At 39.6% G+C, this 21,861-nt stretch overlaps 1 protein-coding gene across 1 annotated transcript; it reads right to left on the bottom strand.

Annotated features, from left to right (window-relative positions):
* Nucleotides 1-1,670: 1,670 nt before the first annotated feature.
* On the bottom strand, nt 1,671-21,319 carry ELOVL2 (ELOVL fatty acid elongase 2). Its single transcript, XM_085299898.1, has 7 exons — nt 21,289-21,319; nt 16,177-16,364; nt 8,644-8,721; nt 7,244-7,415; nt 4,971-5,095; nt 3,540-3,674; nt 1,671-1,822 (listed from the first exon to the last, which is right to left on the bottom strand). Exons 1-7 carry the CDS (start codon nt 21,302-21,304, stop codon nt 1,694-1,696), a joined length of 843 nt encoding a protein of 280 aa, XP_085156024.1. The 5' UTR covers nt 21,305-21,319; the 3' UTR covers nt 1,671-1,693.
* Nucleotides 21,320-21,861: the final 542 nt, after the last annotated feature.

Here is a 21,861-nt window from a genome sequence, read left to right as displayed (position 1 = left end):
TTGCCTCCAAGACCACTTGGCAAAAAGTGAGCTAGCTGGGACACCTGAGTTGCTAGGCAGAGGAGAATTTGAGGAGAGAGGACTCGGGCCAGCTTTCTGTGCTGGCCGTATGCTGCTCCTTGGTTCCCCAGCACTGGCTGTGTGCACCTGTGTTCTTCCCTTCCTGTCCCGGGACCCCGCAGGGCGATGGGGAAGGAAAGGCCACAGTGTCCTGACAGAATTGCTTTGGTTTGTGAGATTTGCTGGCTGGGGTGACTCTGAGAAGTGTTTTTGTGTATATGGTATTGAAAGAGACTAGAATGGCATCAGCTGCAAAAAGAGAGGAAGAAAGGCTGTGTTCACTCTTGCTAGAGGCTTTGAAGGGAGCTAAATAAGTAAAGAGCAAGGGGCAGATGCCCAGAGCTAGCCTAGGGAATTCTGCTTTTCTGACTGTTTAAGTGAGAGGTAAATGCAGTTAACTGAAGCAGCAAAGATGGTGACTGACTTCTGCATGTGAGATGCACCTTTACAGCTGCAGACAGGAAATATCTCTTTGCTTTCCCTATAGAAGACTGGATCTTGGTCCCTTCTGCTTCTCTAGCTTTATTCGAGACCAGTCTGAGTAAGGTCCACCTAGCATGGAAATTGCTATATAGTATACTTTGCTCACCACTAAATCACCCTGCATCTTCTAGTATACTAATATTTGGCATTTCATGCTTCAAGTTGGCAGTGGCTTATAAGGTTAGTTTTCCTTTATGCATCTTTATGATTAAAGGATTTATCTTCATTAAGTTGTTAAGCTTCTGTTTCCTCCAAAATCTGTTTAGTTAAACTCATATTAATTTAGCACATCCAAATTGACCTGCCTGCTCTGACTGGAGCTCAAAAACCTGTACTGTTGYGTAATATTATGTGCTCTAAATCCCACACCATGCAGCTCACTGGTGCTACCTGTCCCAGCCCCCTGAAAGTGTAAGCTCCCACCAACCCCAGTGGCATTTTAGTCTTGGGTCTCAACACACACAGCGTGCGAGCATAGCACAGGTCTGTTTGCATACCCTACGATGGTCTACCTGGGCGCTGCCTTCTGCTGCATCTCTCCCCAGAACTCCTGTGGGGATGTAGGGATGGCTGGATCCAGCTGGCGTCTGAAGAAGGAGTAGGAGAAGGGAGATGGTGTGCTTTGGGAAAAGCTTAGGAAGCAGTAGAGAGGTATGGTGATGGAAACAGTGATTCTCCTATCTATTTTCCCCCCTTTTTTCCTTCTTTTTTTCACTTCAACCACAGTTTAGCTGAGTTTAGGTGTGCTGCAAACCCTTGTCCTGAGACTTCACACACACAAAAAATGCTCAGCTTGTTAGTCTGAACAGAATCCTAACCTTCAGAAGGCTTCAATGGATATATCCACACAGTGTTTTATAACTTTATAAGGCTTTTTTTGTCAGCATTAGAGATCTGAAGGWTTTTATTTTCTTTTGCTTTTGAGAGAAATGGTGTTTCTGTTGGTCTTATTGCTCTGATGGTAATCTTTTATAGGGCAAGTAAATCTACTTATTTTGTTAAAACCTAAATAGCAGTATATTAGTGTCTGGTACAAAGAACTGATAAACGTAATCAAACAGGGTTTAATCTACAAGTGTAATTCAGTCTTTTTTTTGTTTTTCCTTTTTTAGAAAAAAAAAGGGGGGGGAATAGTATTGAGTTACTGTACTTATTGTGCTTTCTTATTGTTCAGGAACCCATTGGCAGTAGCAAAGTAGTCCTTATGGAAACCGTTCTTGATTTCTGTTGTGAGAGAGGTTTCCTTTACAGCCGTTCTTGAAGGTGTTTTCCGGTATGTCTATAAAAGCAAAACCCAAACTTGAATTTGTTTAGTGCCTCCAAAATACTGTTTATGGTTAACTGTAACATGGAGCTGTCTAGTGTATGTTTGATGCAGATATATGCTTGCTTCAGSCTGTCTTAAGGGAACAATATTACTTTTGTTGCTGTGGATGATATTACCTTACTAGTATTACTGTAATACTTCCTGGCATCAAAAGAGATTTTAAGCCCTCTCCACTAGAAGGTATATGTATGCAGGCTGGCTGCAGCAGTCCCTGCTAAGAAAAAGGTTGAAGTAAACAGTACTAAGATTTAGCTGCTTGTTTCTGTTTCCTAAGGAGAAAGGAAGGCTCAAAAAGTTGCCCACCAGAGCAAATCCACATCTTCTAAGTCCTGTTTGCAGTTTCTTACTCCCTCAAAGTGTTGCTGTAAGGCTTAATTTAATCTTCCATTTTGAAACTTCAGACACTGCAACATGTAAATGTAGAAGTCTGTGGGCAAACAAACTAATTTCTCTCCAAAAGCTTGTTGGAGGTTTGTCAGTTCCCCCTGTGCTGGGTGGAATACAGGAGCCTGAGCAGAAGAAACACCAGCGACTGAGATGCATTTGTTTGAAGAACTCCAGTGTCCTAGTGAACAGGTTCAAATATCATGCACATCACTAGGTTTCAATTAAGGCCCTAGTGAGGGTAATGACTTAATCTCTCATGTAGCATATTCACCATTTTGTTCCCGTGTTAAGGATTTTGAAAAAATATCCAAATGTCAATGGCTTGTATAATCCATTTGGTTGAGAGGCAATTAAGAAAAAAAAAAGACTATGAAGAAGTTATGATTTATTTAAAGAATTCTACATCTGTCATTCTGATTCGTAATTACAAAATGCATATTCCAGCTCATGTTTCCTATCTAGAGGTACTTTCAACTAAAAAAATCTAAACTTATTTTAAATAAAGTTTTCTAAGCAAGTTTTGCAGAGCTCCTTACATGTGTGAAATATTAACATTTTTATAAGCTCTCTTCTCTTTCCATCCAGATTTTAAAATCAATACAAATATTTAACCAATGTGACTTGTAGTAATATATGTGACTGCATTTCTGGGATTCACAAGAAACTGTTTATAGTTGTCAAAGATCTTGAAGATCAGGTTTTGACTGGGGTATTTAACAGAACCAAACACGAACTGACAAAAATTTGGGATAGTTCAACTTATTTCTGTTGAACAGCACTTGGTCATTATTGAATCATCAAACTCTAAATACTAATTTTCAACAAAATCAGAGTTAATATCTTAGTCCCTGTTGACTTGTCTTAATCATTTCATGTAGAGTTTTTAAAATAAATTACTTTTTTTCTTGTTAGGGTGATAGTTTTAAAGATATCTTAAAAACAAAACTTTGAAACAAAATGAATGTCTTGCAGACTTATGAGTGCAGAATTAAGCCCTAGCACAAGACTGTACTTCGTTACAGTATGGTAGAGCTGAGTCCCTATACGGGTTCACAATTACTGAATACCTGTCTCTTGTAGAAATTACTGCATTTGTTATTCTTGATTAACACACACACGTATGCACACGTGCGCACACACACACACAAACACACACACATGTATACACAATATTTTGTGTACTGACACTTGTTTTACATTTGAGTTCATCAAGTCCACTAAGCAAAAAGTTTTTTCGTCCCCCTCCCCACCCTTGTCAGAAAGATCTTGGAAGACCACTTACCTTAATGTAAAAGTTTATGAAGAGAATAACCAACGTAGCCATATAGGAGGACTGGAACATGAGGCAGCCAAATGGAAACCCGCATGGCTTCACAGCTGCACTGAGTGTGTGCACGATAGTGAGCAGAAACTGGATCTGTAGAAGAAAGATCATGCACAAGCATTTACCGAGTTAAATTGGATACAATAATTGCCTAGTCACGTGGTTCAGCTCTTTGAAATTTTGTGCGTTCTTGAAAACAGTCCCTTTCTGAACCTGTGAACATTTTGTTAGGATTAATTTAGAATGGCAGCCTGATGAGATCTTAAACTAAGAGATTGGAGATTTCTGAAAATACGAATTCACAGGTCTGAAGTGCTTTAATTACAAAATGAAAGCCCTTTTCTTTTAAAAGGGGTTGTGATATCTTCCAGGTGCTGCTGCACCAGGTACAGCATTGTTAGCAGGTAGAAACTCARCAAAACTCTGAGGACTCAAGATAGTAACTCTAGAAATCCAAACAGAAAACTGAAATCCCAGATCTGAGGAGGACTTTGGGTATGCTGGGGTTTGCACTTATTGAGTTTAGGGGGGGACAAACGAAGAGGTGGAGAAGAAATTGCAAAAGGGTATCAGCACGTTGGGCTTTCGAGGACCGCCCATGCAGCTGAACTGGATTCTCCCCAGGCAGCTGAGGATGTCCTCGATGCAGTGTTGCAGGGGTGCACTTCAGAGGGCAGCAAGTTTTCATTGCATATAATTCCAGCTCAGAGAAGAACGCTTTCTAACTGCATTTCTACAAAGGCATTTTTAAGCTTACTGCACACATCTTTACTCCCAAATAAGATGAGCCATAAAACACACAAAAAAGTTTTTGTCATATCAAGCCTTCTATCTTATTGATAGAAGCTTTTGATGTGACTGAGCTCTTTGTATACGGCAACTGCTGGAATAGACAGAAAGTGTCTTGTTATCTAACAGTCTATTTGTTTCCATCATTGGGCATTTTGTAGCACGGTTACGCTTCTTGACTCTTTGATTTTCTTCACTGGATGACACACAGTTTTCCAAGCTGTAAGGCCATATAAGAAGTGTCCAGTGTACATTTTAACAKCCTACATAATTGATAGCTTTTATAACTTTTTAATCAGTAGTCCATTTACTTTGATTAAATAGTGTCCATTTTCTATTTGATAGGCCATGAATAATGAGRCTTTTGGACTGTAGAGTTTCTACTTGATAGTGGGGAAACATTTCTGAGCATCATGCTCTTTATTAGGTTGCATTTGGCCGTACTATTGAATTAATTTGCATGATAGTTTTATTCTATTTGAATTGTAACTGGCTTAATTCTGCAAATAATAGTATGTACCCATCATTCTTTTTATCCTCTCTGGCATTTTGAAGGATTTCTGATATTTTAAAAAAAGAGGGAGTAGAAGAGATGCATACCAGTTGTGCCTGAGTGAGGTATTTCTTCCACCATAGATATTTGCGCATGGAAGGGATGACTGACAGTCCATAATAAGAATACATGAGCACATGGATAAAGCTGTTCAAAGTAGGTCCGAAGAAACCTACAAGAATTGAACAAGGAAAACATTTTGTATACCAACTGCTGAAAACTGTGATACTATTATTAGGTATATTGCTAGCAGCCTCCTGCCTATGGCAAGTCTTCCTGATGCTGTGCTTACCCTTTGGTACARATGTTCTTGATGTGAATGAGATTCTGTAGTAGGAACTAAATKATGCTTCCCAAAGTGTTTTTTCTCTCATTGAAGAGCATATTCTGATTGTGTGTCTTCCATTTGCTTTGCTTTCCTTTTCTGCAGTTTGCAGATTATTGCTTTTGCTACCCTCCTAAACACGCTTTGCGTGAGTACCTCCACTATTGCTATAAGCTTGAAACACCTCAGTGGGTGATGGTGCTGCTGTTGCAGTAGCTTGGTGTTCTGGGGGCCACAGAGCCTCACATTTTCTGATGCAGCAGTAAGTGCTTTGCTTTGTGTCTGAATTAAACTGGCCTAGTGTAATTTTGAGCATTGCTTTAATTTACTTCAGTGGCTCTTCTGCTAGATGCAGATTTCCAGAATCTTGCCCCAAGTAATACCTTGCTAGTCTAATTACTGATATTTACTAAATACTAATTTTAGAGCAAAGTAATTGCCCTCTGTACTTTACAGATCATTGAGAAGTAAGAGCACTAATTTACCTGGCATATGTCCCTGTGATTGAKTGCAGTGCTTAACTACAAAATGTTCTCTCCAATTGTTTTGATTTTCTACTGAATTAACTACTGTATTTTCCACTCTGTTAGTTATAACTGTGTAAAGTTGGTGCAGAGTGTGGGGAATGTGTTCAGATACAATAGAAATCACARAAGTCTGTAACTGCTTAACTATATTTATGCTTCTGTAGAAACAGCTTGTAATTCCTATTAAATCCTGCATCTACAATTCTACTTATGAGTGCTTTATTTTGACTTTGCACTGTCCAAAATGAGTGCAACAGATGCAAAAACTGCTTTTTGTTTTGAAAAGCACCTGTACCAAGTTGTTTCACAAAATATTACAGCAGACGGAGGAGCTTCAGGTCAAAAATGCTCCTTTTCTGCTCAACTCTGRTAACAAGGCTGCAGGAAGCCTCTGCCTGTATGAAGCCTTGGAGAAGCGTGCATGTTGTGAAACACTTGAAATATGTACTACAAAACTGTAGTGAATTAAATGCCAAGTAAGCAGCCTGTTGCACTGTACATCTCTTTCACTGCAGCAGAGAAGACAGACAGTCACAATATCCTATTAAGATGAAACTGGTCTAGTGATTATTGTTGTGAACTACATTGGACCAAAGGTTTAATGAGCTAAAGAAGGCTGCTACTTCTACCATTTCAATGCAAAATGTAGGACAGTATTAGTTAGAGCTGGCTGTTGTGTTCGGAGTTCAATCAGAGTTCAAGTTTTTTTGCTGTAAATTTGCTTGGAGGCAGGGCCGATTTAGTTTGACCTGCTGCCTTGTATGTGTCCTCGTGTCAGTTCTACTGTAAGCATAAAAATTCTCTATAGGTTTTATAAACTTAAATAACTTCTTAAGAGTCTCTACTATGTAATAATGTGTGCTATTAACCACTAAAGCAATGTCTGATRTTGTAGATAGTGTAGACTTTTTGTCTTATGCCACTAGACAGCTGTTTCTTTCTCTTAAAAAAAACAAACCCCAGACTGATATTTTAGTTTGTGATTATGTAAGTAAAATAGCTAAAGGAAAATGCCAGATTGATGCATATAGGACTCAAATCTGCAAAAATGCCCCCCTTTTTTTTTTTTTTTTTTTTTTTTTTTTTTTTTTTTTTTTTTTTTTTTTTTTTTTTGTGATTAACATTGACTTTACTAGGGTAATGATTTCATTCTACATCTGCTTTTGGAGTATATTTTGTATATGTTCTCATTTTTGTGTACTGCTCGGTAGTGTTATGCTGTCTAGAAGTGGTTTGGAAAAAGCAAATATGAGAGATTGTGGCAGCTAAGTGATAATCCACGGCTTAACATTCAAAACTACTTTTGTTCTGAACTTTTACCTATGCTTTTAGTTTTATAGAGATCTGCAAGTGTTTAGCAGTTCTGAAAGATATGCTTTGAATTTAAGTAATCATCTAACATTAATATGGTTGTCCTGCCCTCCAGTAATARGTGATTTACACTCCAGGTAATGAAGTAAAGACTTACTTTGACCACAAGGTATCCAGTTCAGGACACACCACCAAATGTTAAACATWGTGGCATGGTGATACACATGAAGGAACGTGATCTGGCTGCTTTTCTTTCTCAGTACAAAGAAGATAGTGTCCATGAATTCAATTAATTTGGAAAAATAATACCACCACAGCACCTTGGCTACCTGTAAGAACAAAGGAGCAGGAGATCAATATCTGCTTACAAAAGGGCTTAAATACTGCTGCTCTTCATCAGTCCTTAGCCACAAAACTCCCCACCAGATATCAATGTCCTTTGAAGGAGGAGCACAAGTTCTGACTTCAACTTTTTTCTCTTAAAGAATGARGCTGCTTAATTCATCATTTCTGTGATTTGTCTAGCTATGATTTAAGAAATTTAAACTTTGAGCAAGACTCTTCTAACTGTTCTAATAACTTATTATCAAAGACGCAGCCTATCAAAGACRCAGCCTTTCAAAGCTGCTGCCATATGCATCTTCTTGTCACTGAATAGATTATGCTGGCAACTGCTTGTTTTTAAATTCAGTTTTGGCTCTGCAAAATTATAATGTTGTGGGCATATCTTGAGCTCTAAGTATTACACAGAGCACCATAATGTGCATCTGCTGAGCTAAAAGCAGGTGATACTTGCTCTGCCAGCACTGAATGGTCAGCTGTCTATACGTAGCCTGTAGCCACGCTTGATGATGCAGAGCAATAAAATGATGATGAGCAGAAGGTTTAAGGATGGTTGGTTAAAACAAAAAGGTGGAAACATCTTGCTGATAGTCAGTTAAATGCATTTTTTTTTTCTGTTTACTTGCCAAAATACAGACAAATTTGKTAGGAGTGGTGGCAGGGAAAATGGTGGGAGTTACCTAGTCTTTCTGCCCCTGAGCTCCAACTCTATCTGGAAAGTAAGCTCAAAGTAGGGAACAACAGACAATTAACACACAGCATTGCTGAGGTGCAGAAATAAAGTTTTAAATGAGGAAGAGCCAAGGCAGCAAAATAGCTCTGAAATTTTTCAAAGTTTGGAATTGGGCTTGAATCCATTTCCGACTACAACTCAACAGATGTTACATTTTACATGATTGACTTTTCTCAGTAGTTCTTAAATGACTCATATTTTTAACAGTTATGGAGCACTGTTTTGATCACARATCTTGATATACAGCTTTTAAAACTGCTCTCTGTTATGTTTTCTGTAGAAAGGATGCATCTGTATTCAACCAAAAATACTAATATTTCCCGTTGGCTACCATGTAGTAGGCATCCTATTTAAAATCCTCATGTTAAAGGTATCACTTATGGCATCCTTTTAACTGGTATGAACGCAGGGGTGTCACACTTAGTCTGCAGAGGGCAGGGCCACTGCAGATGCCGGGGGCCTGAACTGCTGCCGTGTCTTACCCGGATGTCAGCTTCCCCCGCGCTGTGGAGGTTCTGACACTGTATGTTGTAGCCTCCTTCCCACGTGGCAAGGATGAGCTGGAACAAAAAATATGGCAGTTAAACTCCTGAACAGACRAAGTGGCTCTCTTTCTGCCCTGCAGCTGTTCTGCAGTTTTGGAAGGAACAGCATAGGAATACGGGAGGTGCCAATTCATCGCATGGAATGATGCTGTTAAACCAGAGAACTTGCAGCTCTCTCTTCTGCTCTGAAATGGAAAAAGCATCAGGCTGTGATGGAAATAYACACTGAAATGATGTACCTTTTACCTTTCTCTGACTTTAGAGCCTTCAAAGCATCCATTAATATCTCATTACTGTTGCAGTGGTCCTTAGTCCAGAGCTTATGCTGGAATATTTTCTCTCTGACATGAAGCAGTATGAACAGAGTTTACCAGAYTTACTGGTACAGTAAACCCCTTCCTGTCCTCAAGAAAAATATGCAAGGCTAAGCAAGCATAGAGTGAGAGATACATTTCCCTACATCATACACGCATGTCCTTATCCTACGTTGTTGAAGGCRGGTGGAGGGAGAAGAGAGCAGGCATGGTGCTGAATGGAGAAATGAATAGGGGCATGAGCAATTTCTTAGCCGTGCCCTGGTGGTGCCTTCCAGCAGCCTGCCACGATGCACCAAAGCACGAGCGCATGTCGCACTGGGAAGCAGACAAAGCAGTGAAATGCCAGGCTACTGCTCTGTGCTGAAGGTTTCTGGGAAGCTACATGGTGGCTCTTCCGTGGAATATTTGTGTAGTAACGGTCACCTGAAGCAATAGCAGCCCTTTTGAAATAGGGAACATAATCTATAATTTACATGTTATTTACATAATCTGTATGCACTATGAAGTGAAGTATCAGCTTACTTTAAAAAGGTCTTGCTTACTTTTGTATGTGTGGACAGTGTTTCTCAGGGCTAAATCARGGAATTCATAGTTTGGGGTCCCTCTCCACAGAGGATGCAGGTTCTGTAGTGAGCAGGAGAAGTACATTTAAGTGTTATGCTGTAAGCAGTGTTGCAAGCTGCTGTGAGAAGTGGATTGTTTTCAACTCTGGCACTATATTCATGAAGAAGATTTGTGTCAGGGTCAGTACAAACAGACTTCCCCTCCACTTCAGACTGTCAATCACCTGTCTATGATATGTGGCAATCTATATGAAGTGAAGCAGACATATATTCTCAGGGATCAAGCTGAATTAATTTCTAGAATAAGTGCATGCCATTAACAATAATAAATGATCATTTTTATTAGATCCAGAGAATTAGAAAATATCTCAGAATGCCCATTATAAATTCACATTAAAAAATTTGAGAGATAAGGTCTTCTCCTACTTTTCCCCTGAATCACACTTCTCTGATTGTCTCTGTAGTTCTAATACCTCAAGTTTCTGTGACCAAAATAATAGAGAAGCTACTGCATTGTGGAAGAGAGAGAGAGGAAGAGACAATAAATAAATGTTTTACAAATCACTGTTTTGCAACAACTAAGGTAAATGCGCTCCATTTTGGAACAGTCCTTGTTTTGGTGGATTTGCCTCCAGTGTGTGCTAGAGGTCAGCAAACAAAACAGGATGGGACTGGAATCTGAAAAAAATGAAAGCCTGACAGAAATCCAGCTGGAGAAGCCCACATGGATGTTTGATGTGACTGTGGCCACAACTTGTCCTGCCAAGTGGCCTCTGCTCCAGTGTTGTGCCTGTGAGCACGTGGGCCTGGGACTTGTGCTCCTCTGCTCTCACCGCTGCATCAGGAGGGTGGGAAGGGGAGACACAGGTCTTGTGGTCACTCGACCTGATGCTAAAGAGGAGAAGAAGGAGGTCAGAGCTCCTTGAGGAAAACAAGGTATTCTCAGTGACATGTTCTTGTTGGACTGTGGCTTGACGCCCATCTTTGTGCCACCTTGCCCATCTCACCTCAGCTGTGTGCAACTATGTCTKACTTTAGTTTCATTAGCTGACAGTTTATTTCCTTCCTATCTTTTAAGAAGCAACTGAGTGGAAAAGGGGTGATTTCAAATCCAGTTCCAGGACTGGAGTGACAGGAGCTCATYTGGAGGCAGCATTTTGGATGCCACCAGGCTACGGTGGTGATATCCGGGAGCTTTGGTAAGGAACTATCTCAAATAACAGCGTTAAGAGCTCTGCCAGAAACTTCCACGGCTAGTACTGTTAATAGAAGCAYGAAGAATGTGATATTGCCTCTACTCTTGATAGATATTTTCCTCGAGCAACATTGGCTTTCTCCTCAACCATCGTTGGCTTTATTGGGTGGCGGGGAGGCACTGGTACCATTTTTGGCACCTTGTGACTGTATGATTTTAAACTGTGACCCACASAAACTCAAAACCCACAAAACAAATGAAAAACTACAGCTGACTACTTCCCCTTGTTGTACAAGGCAACATCTCAGGCTAGGAAAACCATTTCCCTTGATTTTACTGAGGAACATGCAGCCACTACTGCTGACATAAACACAGTCACCTTATTGAGGTAAGAAATAAAATTTGTATTTTGACGTATTCATCATGATATGTTTTGCGTGTGTGACATGATGCACCTATAGCATTTCTTATCTAAGGCTCTGAAACAATTTTACCTTATGAGAGAGATGTAATTTTAAACAATGTTTTCATGATGAATTAAAATTAAAGCAATCTCATTTGACTGATTTTATTGCATTCTATAKCTGTAAACTCATATCTTTCTTATGCCTAAATTTGTGGAATTTATTCCTTTTCCTTCTAATTTATCATTATGAATCTCTTTTTATTGGAGCATGAGTGCAGAAATATTTTACCCTTTTTCACTCATTTTTGTCTTTCCTTAGCAGCTCATTTTATTGTTGTGTTGAAGATGCCTAACCTCATAAAAGCCTATTCTATAGGTAAAATATTATCTGACAGAAATTTGTTGGAAAAATCAGCTATTTTAAAACATTTTGATTTGGTTTGCAGATATTCTGATCCATTTATCATTATAATAGGCTTCTTTTCAAAAACTCTTTTTTGTTCTGTGTGTGGATGTTTTTGTATTTCAGGCTTGGAAATTTTCCTGATGATCTGTACTAAATTGGTCTGCTAAGTCATATAAGATTTTTCAAGAAAGCCATTTCTAGCTTTCATGGTGGAAAATGAGATACGAAAACCTATAAAGGTTCAGAAATAAATTATTATTATTACTATTATTTTTATTCTTTCTAATGCCATAGATTTTTAAYTTGATGTTTGAAAAATCTGTAATTCTCTAAGTGCAGGTCAGTAGATCAGTCAGCAAGTAAATGGACATACAGCTTTGGGCTAAGAATACCCTTCTTTCTGACTTCAGAGTTTTCTTTAATATGTTCTTTTGTTTGTTCTTCTGTGATTCATTATAATGCTGGATTTGTAGATGATACTGTGCTCTTATCTCCTCAGGTTGCTTGACTTGGCTCTCCRTTTTTTATCTGTATTTCAACAGCCAGCAGCTTAGAGAGAAAATCTCTTCTGAGTATCCTAACCATGTTCKTTTGTGTCAGCTTTTTGTAGCTCAACATTTCTATTCTCTGTTGTTAGGTGACTCACATGCTGTAAGGTCTCCTTTAGGGAAGCAAGGAGAATCCACTTTGAGTTGACGTTTTCTTTTTCAGAGTAATCTTTAAGATTTCTGGTTAACTCTCTAATAAAACATTAGCAGTGAAATTTGAAAGGTGGTGAGAATGAAAAGCACTCTTCTGCTTCTCTTTCTGAGCAGGGTGTTCAAGCAGTGCTCAGCCTAAGCCATGACTTTCACTCTTGGTATGTATGATGTGGAAGGTAAACAGCTTACCTGATGGTCCTAAATGAGCCAGCTGCATAGCTGGCACAGAAGCTGGTACTTTGATACGAAACATCCAGTTATCAGGTCTCCTTTTCTCTGATATGTTATAAAGTGAAGTTATATGTTACTTTTATTATTTTAGTTGTCTTCCTTTCCACCTCCTGAGCGCTTTCCCAGTTCTGCAGAGCTGATGGTAYTGTTAATCACGCAGAGATTGTGCAAGTCCAGAATCTATTAGGGAGATAGGAAAACCTTTCCCCGGCCTCCAAAATACAAAATCTGTCTCAATGCTCTTTTGAGTGTTTTGCATTCTTGGCAACCTCCTATCATGAAAATAAAGCACATGCATTATGTGATGCTATTCACATAAATAGATCATGTAAAGAAGAAAACTTTTCATGTTCCTCATGAAAAAATGTCTACTCAGTAGCAATATTCTTTTAATTTAGTAGAGTTTTCATTTTCTGCTGCTGTTCCAGTGATGCRGTTAATAAGTTTCAGTCATTATACTAGTAATGAATCTTTCCTCACCTTTCTGAGTATTAAGAGCACAACAATTTGTTGGTTCACKGCAGCAGTCTAATTTCTGCTCTTTTTAAAATGGTGAATCATGTTTAGGAATAAGAGCTGGTTCCTTTGCATGGAATCTCAGCAGAAGGAGGTCAGCGGATGCCAGAGGATGGTGCCAGAGCCTCTTGCCTTGCTGAATAACAGAATAAGCACCAAGAGCTTATTCAAGCAAGACCTAGATATCTAGAAGCCTAAGCTCTGTTCAAGTTCCTAGCATTAGAACTCCAAAGCTGCAAATTGCTCCTGCATTTGTCCCCCCCCAAAAGGTAGGCTAGAAAGGAAAACAACATGATTTTCTTTATGGATGTTCCTAGTTCTATTGAACAGTTGATTTCTGTTCCAGGAGTTCTAGAAAAGGTTTGTTGCATGTTGGGCTTCCTCAGTGAGAAGAAGCCGGGAAGCCACAACTAATTTCACCTTGTTCCAGAACAGGGGAAAAAGAGAAGATGAGGCATCAACACCTATAAGGTGAACAGGCATTATGAAGCATTTGGAATACTTTTAGTTGATCTAGAGAGAGGGTTGGTGTTTGCAGTCTCAGGGAGCTACACAGATATCCTTCCTCACCTTGAACTTCTCTTAAGATTTTTTCTGTCATTTATTTATAATAATGAATCACTGAAGTTTTAGCTCCTTGTCCAAAACCACCACTTAGCAAGACTTCTGGTTCTGCAAGCCTCAACTTCCATTCCTCAGAGGAAAAGCCATGAATAGGAACCAGGTAAATAGGCTACAAAAAACTGCGGAGCTAGTATTATGGAATAGAGTCTCGTACTGTGTGAAAACAGCCTGGCAGTCAGCCAGATAGTCCAGAGCTGAGAGTGAAATCTGCAAAAAAAGCAGCTGACAAAATATCAAGCGCATCACATATGATGTCTCCTATGTTCCTGTCAAATGCAGAATGTGAAGCTGTGAGCCACTGCCCACCATGCCCAGCTGCAGTTACGGAGGGTTAAGYCAGCAGCCTGCAGCTGCAGAGCCAAGGGCTGAAGGGCTAATCTGAGGACTTGCACAACCCAGCAATCATCTTCAGCAAACTTAGCCTCGGGGAGGAAACAGCAGTAAGGCAGCTGGAGAGGAACTGACCCCATGCAATCCCTACAAGGATATGAAGGTGGCTAAAACCTAGTCTGCTCCATTCACACAAGTCAGACCTGCTATAATTCTTTTTCTTTATTCACCTGCTTGTGGCAGGCTGAATCAGGCTGAAAAGGGAAAAGATAGTGGGATTTTGTGTGTGTGTGTGTGTGTGTATGCAACTAGCTCTTTTCTGTGAGCCTTACTACTCTAGTCAGATATCTGCATACCTTTAAACAGAAAAAGGGATTTAACCACTTAGGTGCTGATTTAAATTCTGGAGCAGATCAGTGTGGAGTCATCAGGCCTTCCAGCAGCTGGGCCTGTGCTTGTTTCTCCTTTGCTCCGGGCTAGATCTTGCAGTCTCAGACACCCAGAGCAACTGCTGAAGCCAGCTAGAGCTTGGGCTGGGGTGAAGCTCTGTGTCGCACGGTCRGTCCTTTGCGTGAAGGCACAGATCTAAACCGCTGTCCGGCCTTTTGACCCAGCCAGTCACCTGGTGTTTAGCTCAAATTCATTTAAAACTTGAAATCTTTGGGGTTCCATTTGGCTTCTGAGAAAAGCAAAGCTTCTTGCCCTGCTGACAGAGCAGTCAGCCCCTGTTTTCCTCATGGAAACCGCTGCTGTGGCGYGGAAGCGCTGAGAGGGCGGGCTGGGCAGGGCTGCACCGTCAGCTCGCACCTCCGCAAGTCACACCACAAAACCAAGCGCATCCTTCGGCCAGGGTGGGCTTTTCGTTCCCCGGGTCAACTTTCACACCAAGTCAGGAAAAGTTTTGTGGTTTTTGTCTTTTAAAATTTGCTTTTTAGGGTCATAAGCAAGGGAKGATAACAATTTTATCTTAAAAGTACCTCCACCATCACAAGGCTTAAAACAGGGAGCTCCCAAATATTATCAAAGCAGTGACTGCTGGTTTCCCCACTGCAGCTATCAGCTCTGGGGGAGGTGGTTTTCCTGCGCTCGACACGCTGCTGCTGTTAGTGTGCAGCAGCTACAGACGCTGTGATTTCAAGGGAGGGGGTGGAGGTGCCAGCTTTCCTCGTGACCAAGAGCGTGAGGAAGCCAAGGTCTGAATTCAGGCAGACTCACGCATGCAGCTTGGAATGGACCTGTAATGCATTAAAAATTGCCGAAGCGTAACCTTACAGGAGAGGAGAGCGAACTGTGCCCTGCCGCAGCCAGAAGGGTTGCTCCTCGCTGCCGGCCGCGGCTGTTGGATGCTGGCAGGACGAGCATCACCTTCATGTGACCTTCAGGCCAGCCCTGTTTCTTTCGACAGGGAGTGACAGCGCACCAGTTTCTGCAGAGAAGAGCTGCTCGAGTCTTTTACTATGGAGAAATTGTCAGATATATTCAAACCTCCCTTGTGGTTATGACTGGATCCCAGTTTCTATGAGTATATTCCTTCCTGATTAAGTGCTCACAAAGTAATCTGCGATGGTGTTCAGCCTCCAAGTCCCCACAGCACTCACTTTTCGTTGAATTTGCATGTTTTTATGATCTGTCTGCTGCATAATGTTTGCATTCTCTGGCTAAATGAAGGAAGTTTTTTAGACAGGRGAGAGAGAAAAATTAAGCTGAACTGCCAATACTGTAGATAACTCAGTACTTGCTCTCATATATAAATCTGTTCACATTTTAAAATGGGCATTTCTTCAAAGAATAACCTCCCACAGATATTCACACAATCCACAGATATTCATGTAATCCCCACATTCATAGATATCAAAGTGTGACGTGTAGGCATGTYTGAACCGCGCGGCTGCTGGGGATTCAGATTCGTGCTTGTAAACGCTGTCTTAGTAGCAGCCAGCTCTCTCCAGGGGTGAACTGCAGCTCAGCAATGACAGTTCAGATATACTGAAATCCAAGCTGAGCAGGTACTGTACAAGTTACTGCCCAATTGCTAAGCCTTCTCAGGGACTTTTCTTGATGTTGAATTACTTTGCTGCTGGCGATAAATTTCATAGCAAAACTATCTACTGCTAAGATACTTCTGCTAAAAACTGTTTATTGCTCAGCCTTCTCACCCATGCTGCATTAAAGACTGCTTACCTCTACRAACATGTACAGGGAGAGCAGCGTAATCCCAAGGTTATATACAATGAGGTGAGCCCTGAGTGAGAAAGCAGGCCTGTTCTTCATGAACTGGTTGCCCAGCCGTATGCAGAGTAGGTATATTCCAGTAAGGAAAAACGTGGGAAGATAAGAGTCCAGAAGGAACCATCCTCTAACCCTGGAATCTGAAAAGAAATACATGAAACATGCAATTMAGAAGTTTTTGGTAAAGTATTGCTTAAAGCAAGGCATGGTATTGCAAATAAGTAAAAGCACAAGAAGGAACCTGCCATGCTTTGCTCACTTCAGGAACTTTAGTTGTATTTAACTCTCCAATATGGCATATTCATTTTGAGTTTGTGCAGTGAAAACACATAAAATTTGCTAATAATTTARGATCATTTAAATCTCCTTTCTTTAACAGGACAGAGAAAATGAAAAGAAAAAAATCATATACTCTTTTTTCTTTAACTTAATAYTTAATTAAATCATATCTTAATCTATTCAGTGGACAAACATCCTGCAGACAATATTAAATACAAAGCATGCATGAAAAGTTGYCAGTTCATATATTATTCTGCATTTTCCACATGTATATGAAGGTATATRCTATTTGCTAGAAAACATCTATATGGGGGGCAGATTTTTCAAAAGCATTAAATATGAAAGWCAGATGACAAACAAATGTTTACTTTGCTGGTCATCAAAGATATTTGGTGTCTCATAGGTTATCTGTCCCAATTGCATGATCCTGAAATGAAACATTAAAGTCCAGTCCTTATTCACACAAGTAATCCCACTGGAAGTAATTAGACCCTTGAGGGTATATGAGCAAAGTCTAGYGCTACGTGCCAGTCGGAGGCACTGCTCATTGTCCTGGGATCAGGAYGTGATGAGCAAAGGCATCAATTTCAGAGGCAATTTTCCCCAACAGCAATCTTCAAATGTTTGTCCGTGACAAGAAAAATGGGCATCGTGACTAAAAGCAGATAGCATGAACTGGTGTTTTTCACATTCAGATTTGTCTAGTTTTTCAGAAAGGATGCTCCGAATTTCTCATGGAGAAAGTGAAGAAATCACTGAGYGAAAAGCTGTTGCAGAGTCACAGTGGTTCCTTCTGATCTTAGAAACTGTTTTAAATTATTGAGTTTACTTTTTACAAGAGCAAGATTAGGTTGAAAATTGTAACAGAAGAAAAAGGTTTTCACAGTGCAGGAAAAATAACTTTACAGCTTTAATAACCAAGTTGAATTTGGGAAGGACTGGGCAATGGAGGACACACAAACCAAGTGTGATTGAGCATTTATAAACTGTTACACATTGCAACATTACTTTGCCAACAAGAATTTTCTTATAAATATGTACATGCGTATAGGTAGGTATACTCAAAGTGAAGTTAGAGTAACCTGCTTATGAACAGGACTCTGAACACCTGCATTCTTTACAATTTCATCCTCCCTCCACTCTCCACCTTGCTTCCCAGTGGCTGCAACATTCATCTGTGGGAATTGGCTTTGGTGTGGGATATAAGTTCCTTTGCAGGAGTGACTTTCTACCAGAAATCCAGTGCTGTCATGGTTTTGACTCTCCCTTCAGGGCTCCCTTAAAACACCTTCACTCTCTTGAAGAGGACACGTGTAGGACCAAAGCAATAGCAAAAGAAAACCATCAGTCACAAAGCACAGGCCTTCCTTTAGGGTGGCTTTGCTTTGCTCTGCATTACCAAGATAAGAATACCCATTTTCTGTCTTCAGATCTCAACGYCTATTTACGATCATCTCAATGTGGGAGTAATATACTTCCGACATCTCTCCTAAGGTTTACAAGACATTTCAGAAGCTCTGGATTTGATGTGTTCCAGGTGATTCTGCTTCCATGTGAGCTCTAAACAGGACACAGGAGTCATAGGGTGTGTAAAGTTCTCTATATGTTGATATTGCGTATGTTTTATGATTGTAAGGATTTAATATATTTAATTGGTATYCTAAATAAAGATGAAGAAAGAAGTAATTTCAGCAAGACTAYTATTTAAAGAAAGGTCTCTTTACCYGAGATCAGGAAGGGATTTCAACATTTAGTGCAAAAAGGTCACTTACACAAAGGCCAGTTGGCATTAGTAGGTATCAAAACAGTATATTTGCTCAAAGAGGAAAAGTAACTAGTAGAAATGAAATGACAAATTAAACAAAACAGCATTGAGTGCTGCCCTGGTATGCCCTCAGAAAACTAGTTTTCACACTGCCATGAGTGGGTAGAAGAATGTGGGCTGATCCATACRAAAGCAGGACTCCTTGTGCTTGTTCAGGTCAGCATATTTGAAATCTACACTATTTCTGTTTCAAGCTTCTACATAAACTATTAAAACATATTTCCTTAGTGATTATTTTCTGGCCCTGACCTCAGTATCAAGGGCAACTTGTGAAGAGTGGTTTACGAATGGCAGCCTGAAGATCCAGACTGCTTTGTCTCCGCTTACACTTATTCTTGGGTGACACAAAGAAAGAGATTTATATGTGGCAGGAAGGGAGGAAATGTATTTTTTTAAAAAAAAAGTTATCGGAAAATGAAGAGCATTTAGCTTTACAATACTGAACCCATACAGCATCTGAATTCAAGTCCTAGGCAGTGAATAAAGGCAGTATGAAAGTGCTGGACTGCAACACGGGAAGGAGCAGGCACGCACAAGCTCTGATTGCTTCTTGAATGAACTCATTCACAGTTGCTGGCCATGATGTGCCAGACCCTTGGGATGAAATCTTGGCTCCCCTGAAATCAGTGGCAGGCCTCCCAGGCCTTTGAAAGCACCAAGTTTTTATCAGTGAGGTTTAGAAACTTTCTGATTCAGGCTTTCTGGACAGCTTTGGCAGTTGGTGTCTGGGTAGATTCAGAACTTTTAGGTGCTGAGGCTGAACAGTTTTGTAGCAATGCTTTGTTCATATTTAATTAAGCAGAGAAAAAAAGTGTTTATTCCTTCATCATAGCTTTGTTGAAATATATCTATTCTCAACCACTGCTGTTTCTTCAACAGATAAAACAGGCAAGTTTTCAGCTAGATTTATTTACTGCAATTCCATGTTTCTCAACCTTGCATAACACCAAAAGATACCCTGCAGAACAAGTAAGCTCTGGAAAAATGCTCTTTTACAGAACAATGTATCTATTCCACTTCTGTGCATGTTGTCTTGAGTCTAGATAATCTTCCCTCCAGGATTATATGGACCAACACCAAATTGTAAGCCCTCTTTTTATTAAGAGACAGAGTAAATGGGCATGCACATGGCTTCTGTTACCTGAACCAAAGGACTTAGTACATTAGCTCCAAAGCAAAGCAATTCTGTATGCAAAGTCCATCTGGCAGTGGTGGACAGAGGCACAAAGCAGACCTATATCTAAATCGTGTTCAAATCTATGATAGTACACCCTTTACTCCAGCAGTGCAGTAGTGTTAACCTGATAACTACTAACATGGTTAGAAATTGCCTCCACGAACTAGTTCTAGACATTTCTTTCTCTAAGCCATACCTGGTGGTGGTAACTATAACTAATACAATGATACTGTTATTTCAGGAGCTACTCTCTAAAACATAAACTGCCAATGTGGGATTGATTTTAAAAGAACTAAGTGCCAGTATCTAGCATTTTAAGTCTTCTTACTGCTGAAGGAAATGTGTAGATTGGATGAAAATCAGGGGAGAGAAAGAAGGGGAATGGTTTGCTGGTTTTGGACATTTGGAGGAAGCTCTCAAGAATTCATTAGATTTTCACCTGTGGGATCACTCTATCTGCTTTAAAGCTGTTTGCATTTTACTGTGAATTATGTATATGTATAAACATTGCAGTGAGCTGTGTTATTCATGAAATGTATGATACGGTGTCATTATACTACTTGTCCAAATAAAAGAGGCATGGACGAGAACTTTGTCTTTGCTGCTGGTATCTGTAGAGGGCTGGTGATATACTTGGAAGGTAGTACAAATAATACTTATTCTACTAAATTGCTTTCTAAAAGCTCAAAAGAATCTGTATAGTATTCTGTGTTGGATTAACTATAGTTCATCCCTCCAAAAAGTTTGTTCTGAATCAGTGAGGAATGAGGAATGAAGGAGAACATCATGTATATTTAAAAAAGAAAAAGAAATACTTTTATACTTCTGATTATATTTGTTTGTTATTGTTAAAATACTTTATTGTGGCAGTTATTAATTAAAAAACACAACTTTTGTTCTACTTGTTTTAATTACYTCTGTTGCAGTTCCCAAGCTGGTCACTCTTTTGTCATTAGAATTTTTTTTAAAAGGTTCAAATCAACTGCAGTGTTGTTGGGGAGGATTTTGTGCCCATTCAGACAGCTAAGATGAAWGGAAACTCCTTGGTTTTAGAAATGCTACAGTTTTCTTTCCCTTATTCTCCTAATTAAGCAAGAACTGTTTCTAGGACCTGGAAAATGTTATCACAACAAAATGAGAAAATCTGTCCTTAGCTTGCCAAAGACCTTCTCTTCCTTTTCCTGGTCCTACTCAGTTTCCTTGTCCCTGGCTCTAACCCCCTGGTACGACTGTTATTCTGCTTCAGTCCAAACAGAGCATGAGGCATTGCTAAGCTCTGCTAAAGTATCACTGCAATTATTTGAATAATTCTAGTCTGTATGTTTTTTGAAAGTAAGGTTAGGAAAGATGCCACTGTTCTCCCACTCTGCCTATTGGTTTATASAGATTTTGCACATGATCCTCCTGGATGCTCAGAGCCTTTCTTTGCTGTTGCACTGAGCATCCTTCTGGACTRGGTTATTTTCTCGGTTGCTGGAATACATAATAACTGAATTATTAACAGTAGCAGAACTTCTACTTTCAGGAAAATTCAGGATGTCAGAATTCATTTTTGTCTATAGTAGGATGAAAATTTGAAATCCTAAGATAATTTCAGAAACAAWTGTCTCTCAAAAATATGGTGATTTTTTAAAATTTAAAATTCAATTTAATTTAAAATTTTAAATTAAAATAGAAATTATTCATCTGGAAAATTCCAACAGCTTCCRGTTATCATAATATTCTTGAGGATTAATCTAGATAGGAATTGTTTCCCAATAGGGCTGTTGTTGGAGCAACTTACCTCGAGRTCCAAACATATAGTCCACAAATGCATTTACGTCTTGGTCAAAAGCTTTCAGATACTCCTAAAAAAGAACGACAAGACAAGGATATAATTTCATGGCTCAGATGAGCATTGTATTTACTGAAAAATTAATTTAGGRTGTATTGTGTTCTAGATAATAATAGAGGCCTCATTACTGGCAATAGTGTCAAAAGCAGAAGTTTTTCATGTTCAGGATGGACGTTTTACAATGAAAAAAAAAAGCTAGTATCATAGCAAATCCATCTGTGATTAATATAATTTTCTCTTTAGAAAAGACACGCAAAAAAAGAGTTTTGTTTTATTTTCTCAATTGAAATCACTATTTGTAGAGAGAAGCTGGTGGTTCTTTTTTTCAGCTTCACAAAACTGCCGGTTGTCATGGGTCTAGTGCCATCATGAGCTGAATGCACTGATGCTTTGCTCTTAAAGAAGGAACCTTTTGTGGGAGCAGTCACCTGAGATTTCTCCATTTAAAGGAATGGAGTTCATTAAAAAAAAAAAAATCTGTAAGTAGAATCTCAAACTTCCACTAATGCAGGTCAGGGCATT

The sequence above is a fragment of the Rhea americana genome, unplaced genomic scaffold (genome assembly GCF_003343005.1).
Source record: "Rhea americana isolate MKP2758 unplaced genomic scaffold, rheAme1 scaffold_156, whole genome shotgun sequence".
Classification (NCBI taxonomy): domain Eukaryota; kingdom Metazoa; phylum Chordata; class Aves; order Rheiformes; family Rheidae; genus Rhea; species Rhea americana.
Note: the sequence above shows the minus strand (reverse complement) of the source record. Positions and strands in the feature narration are given on the sequence as shown.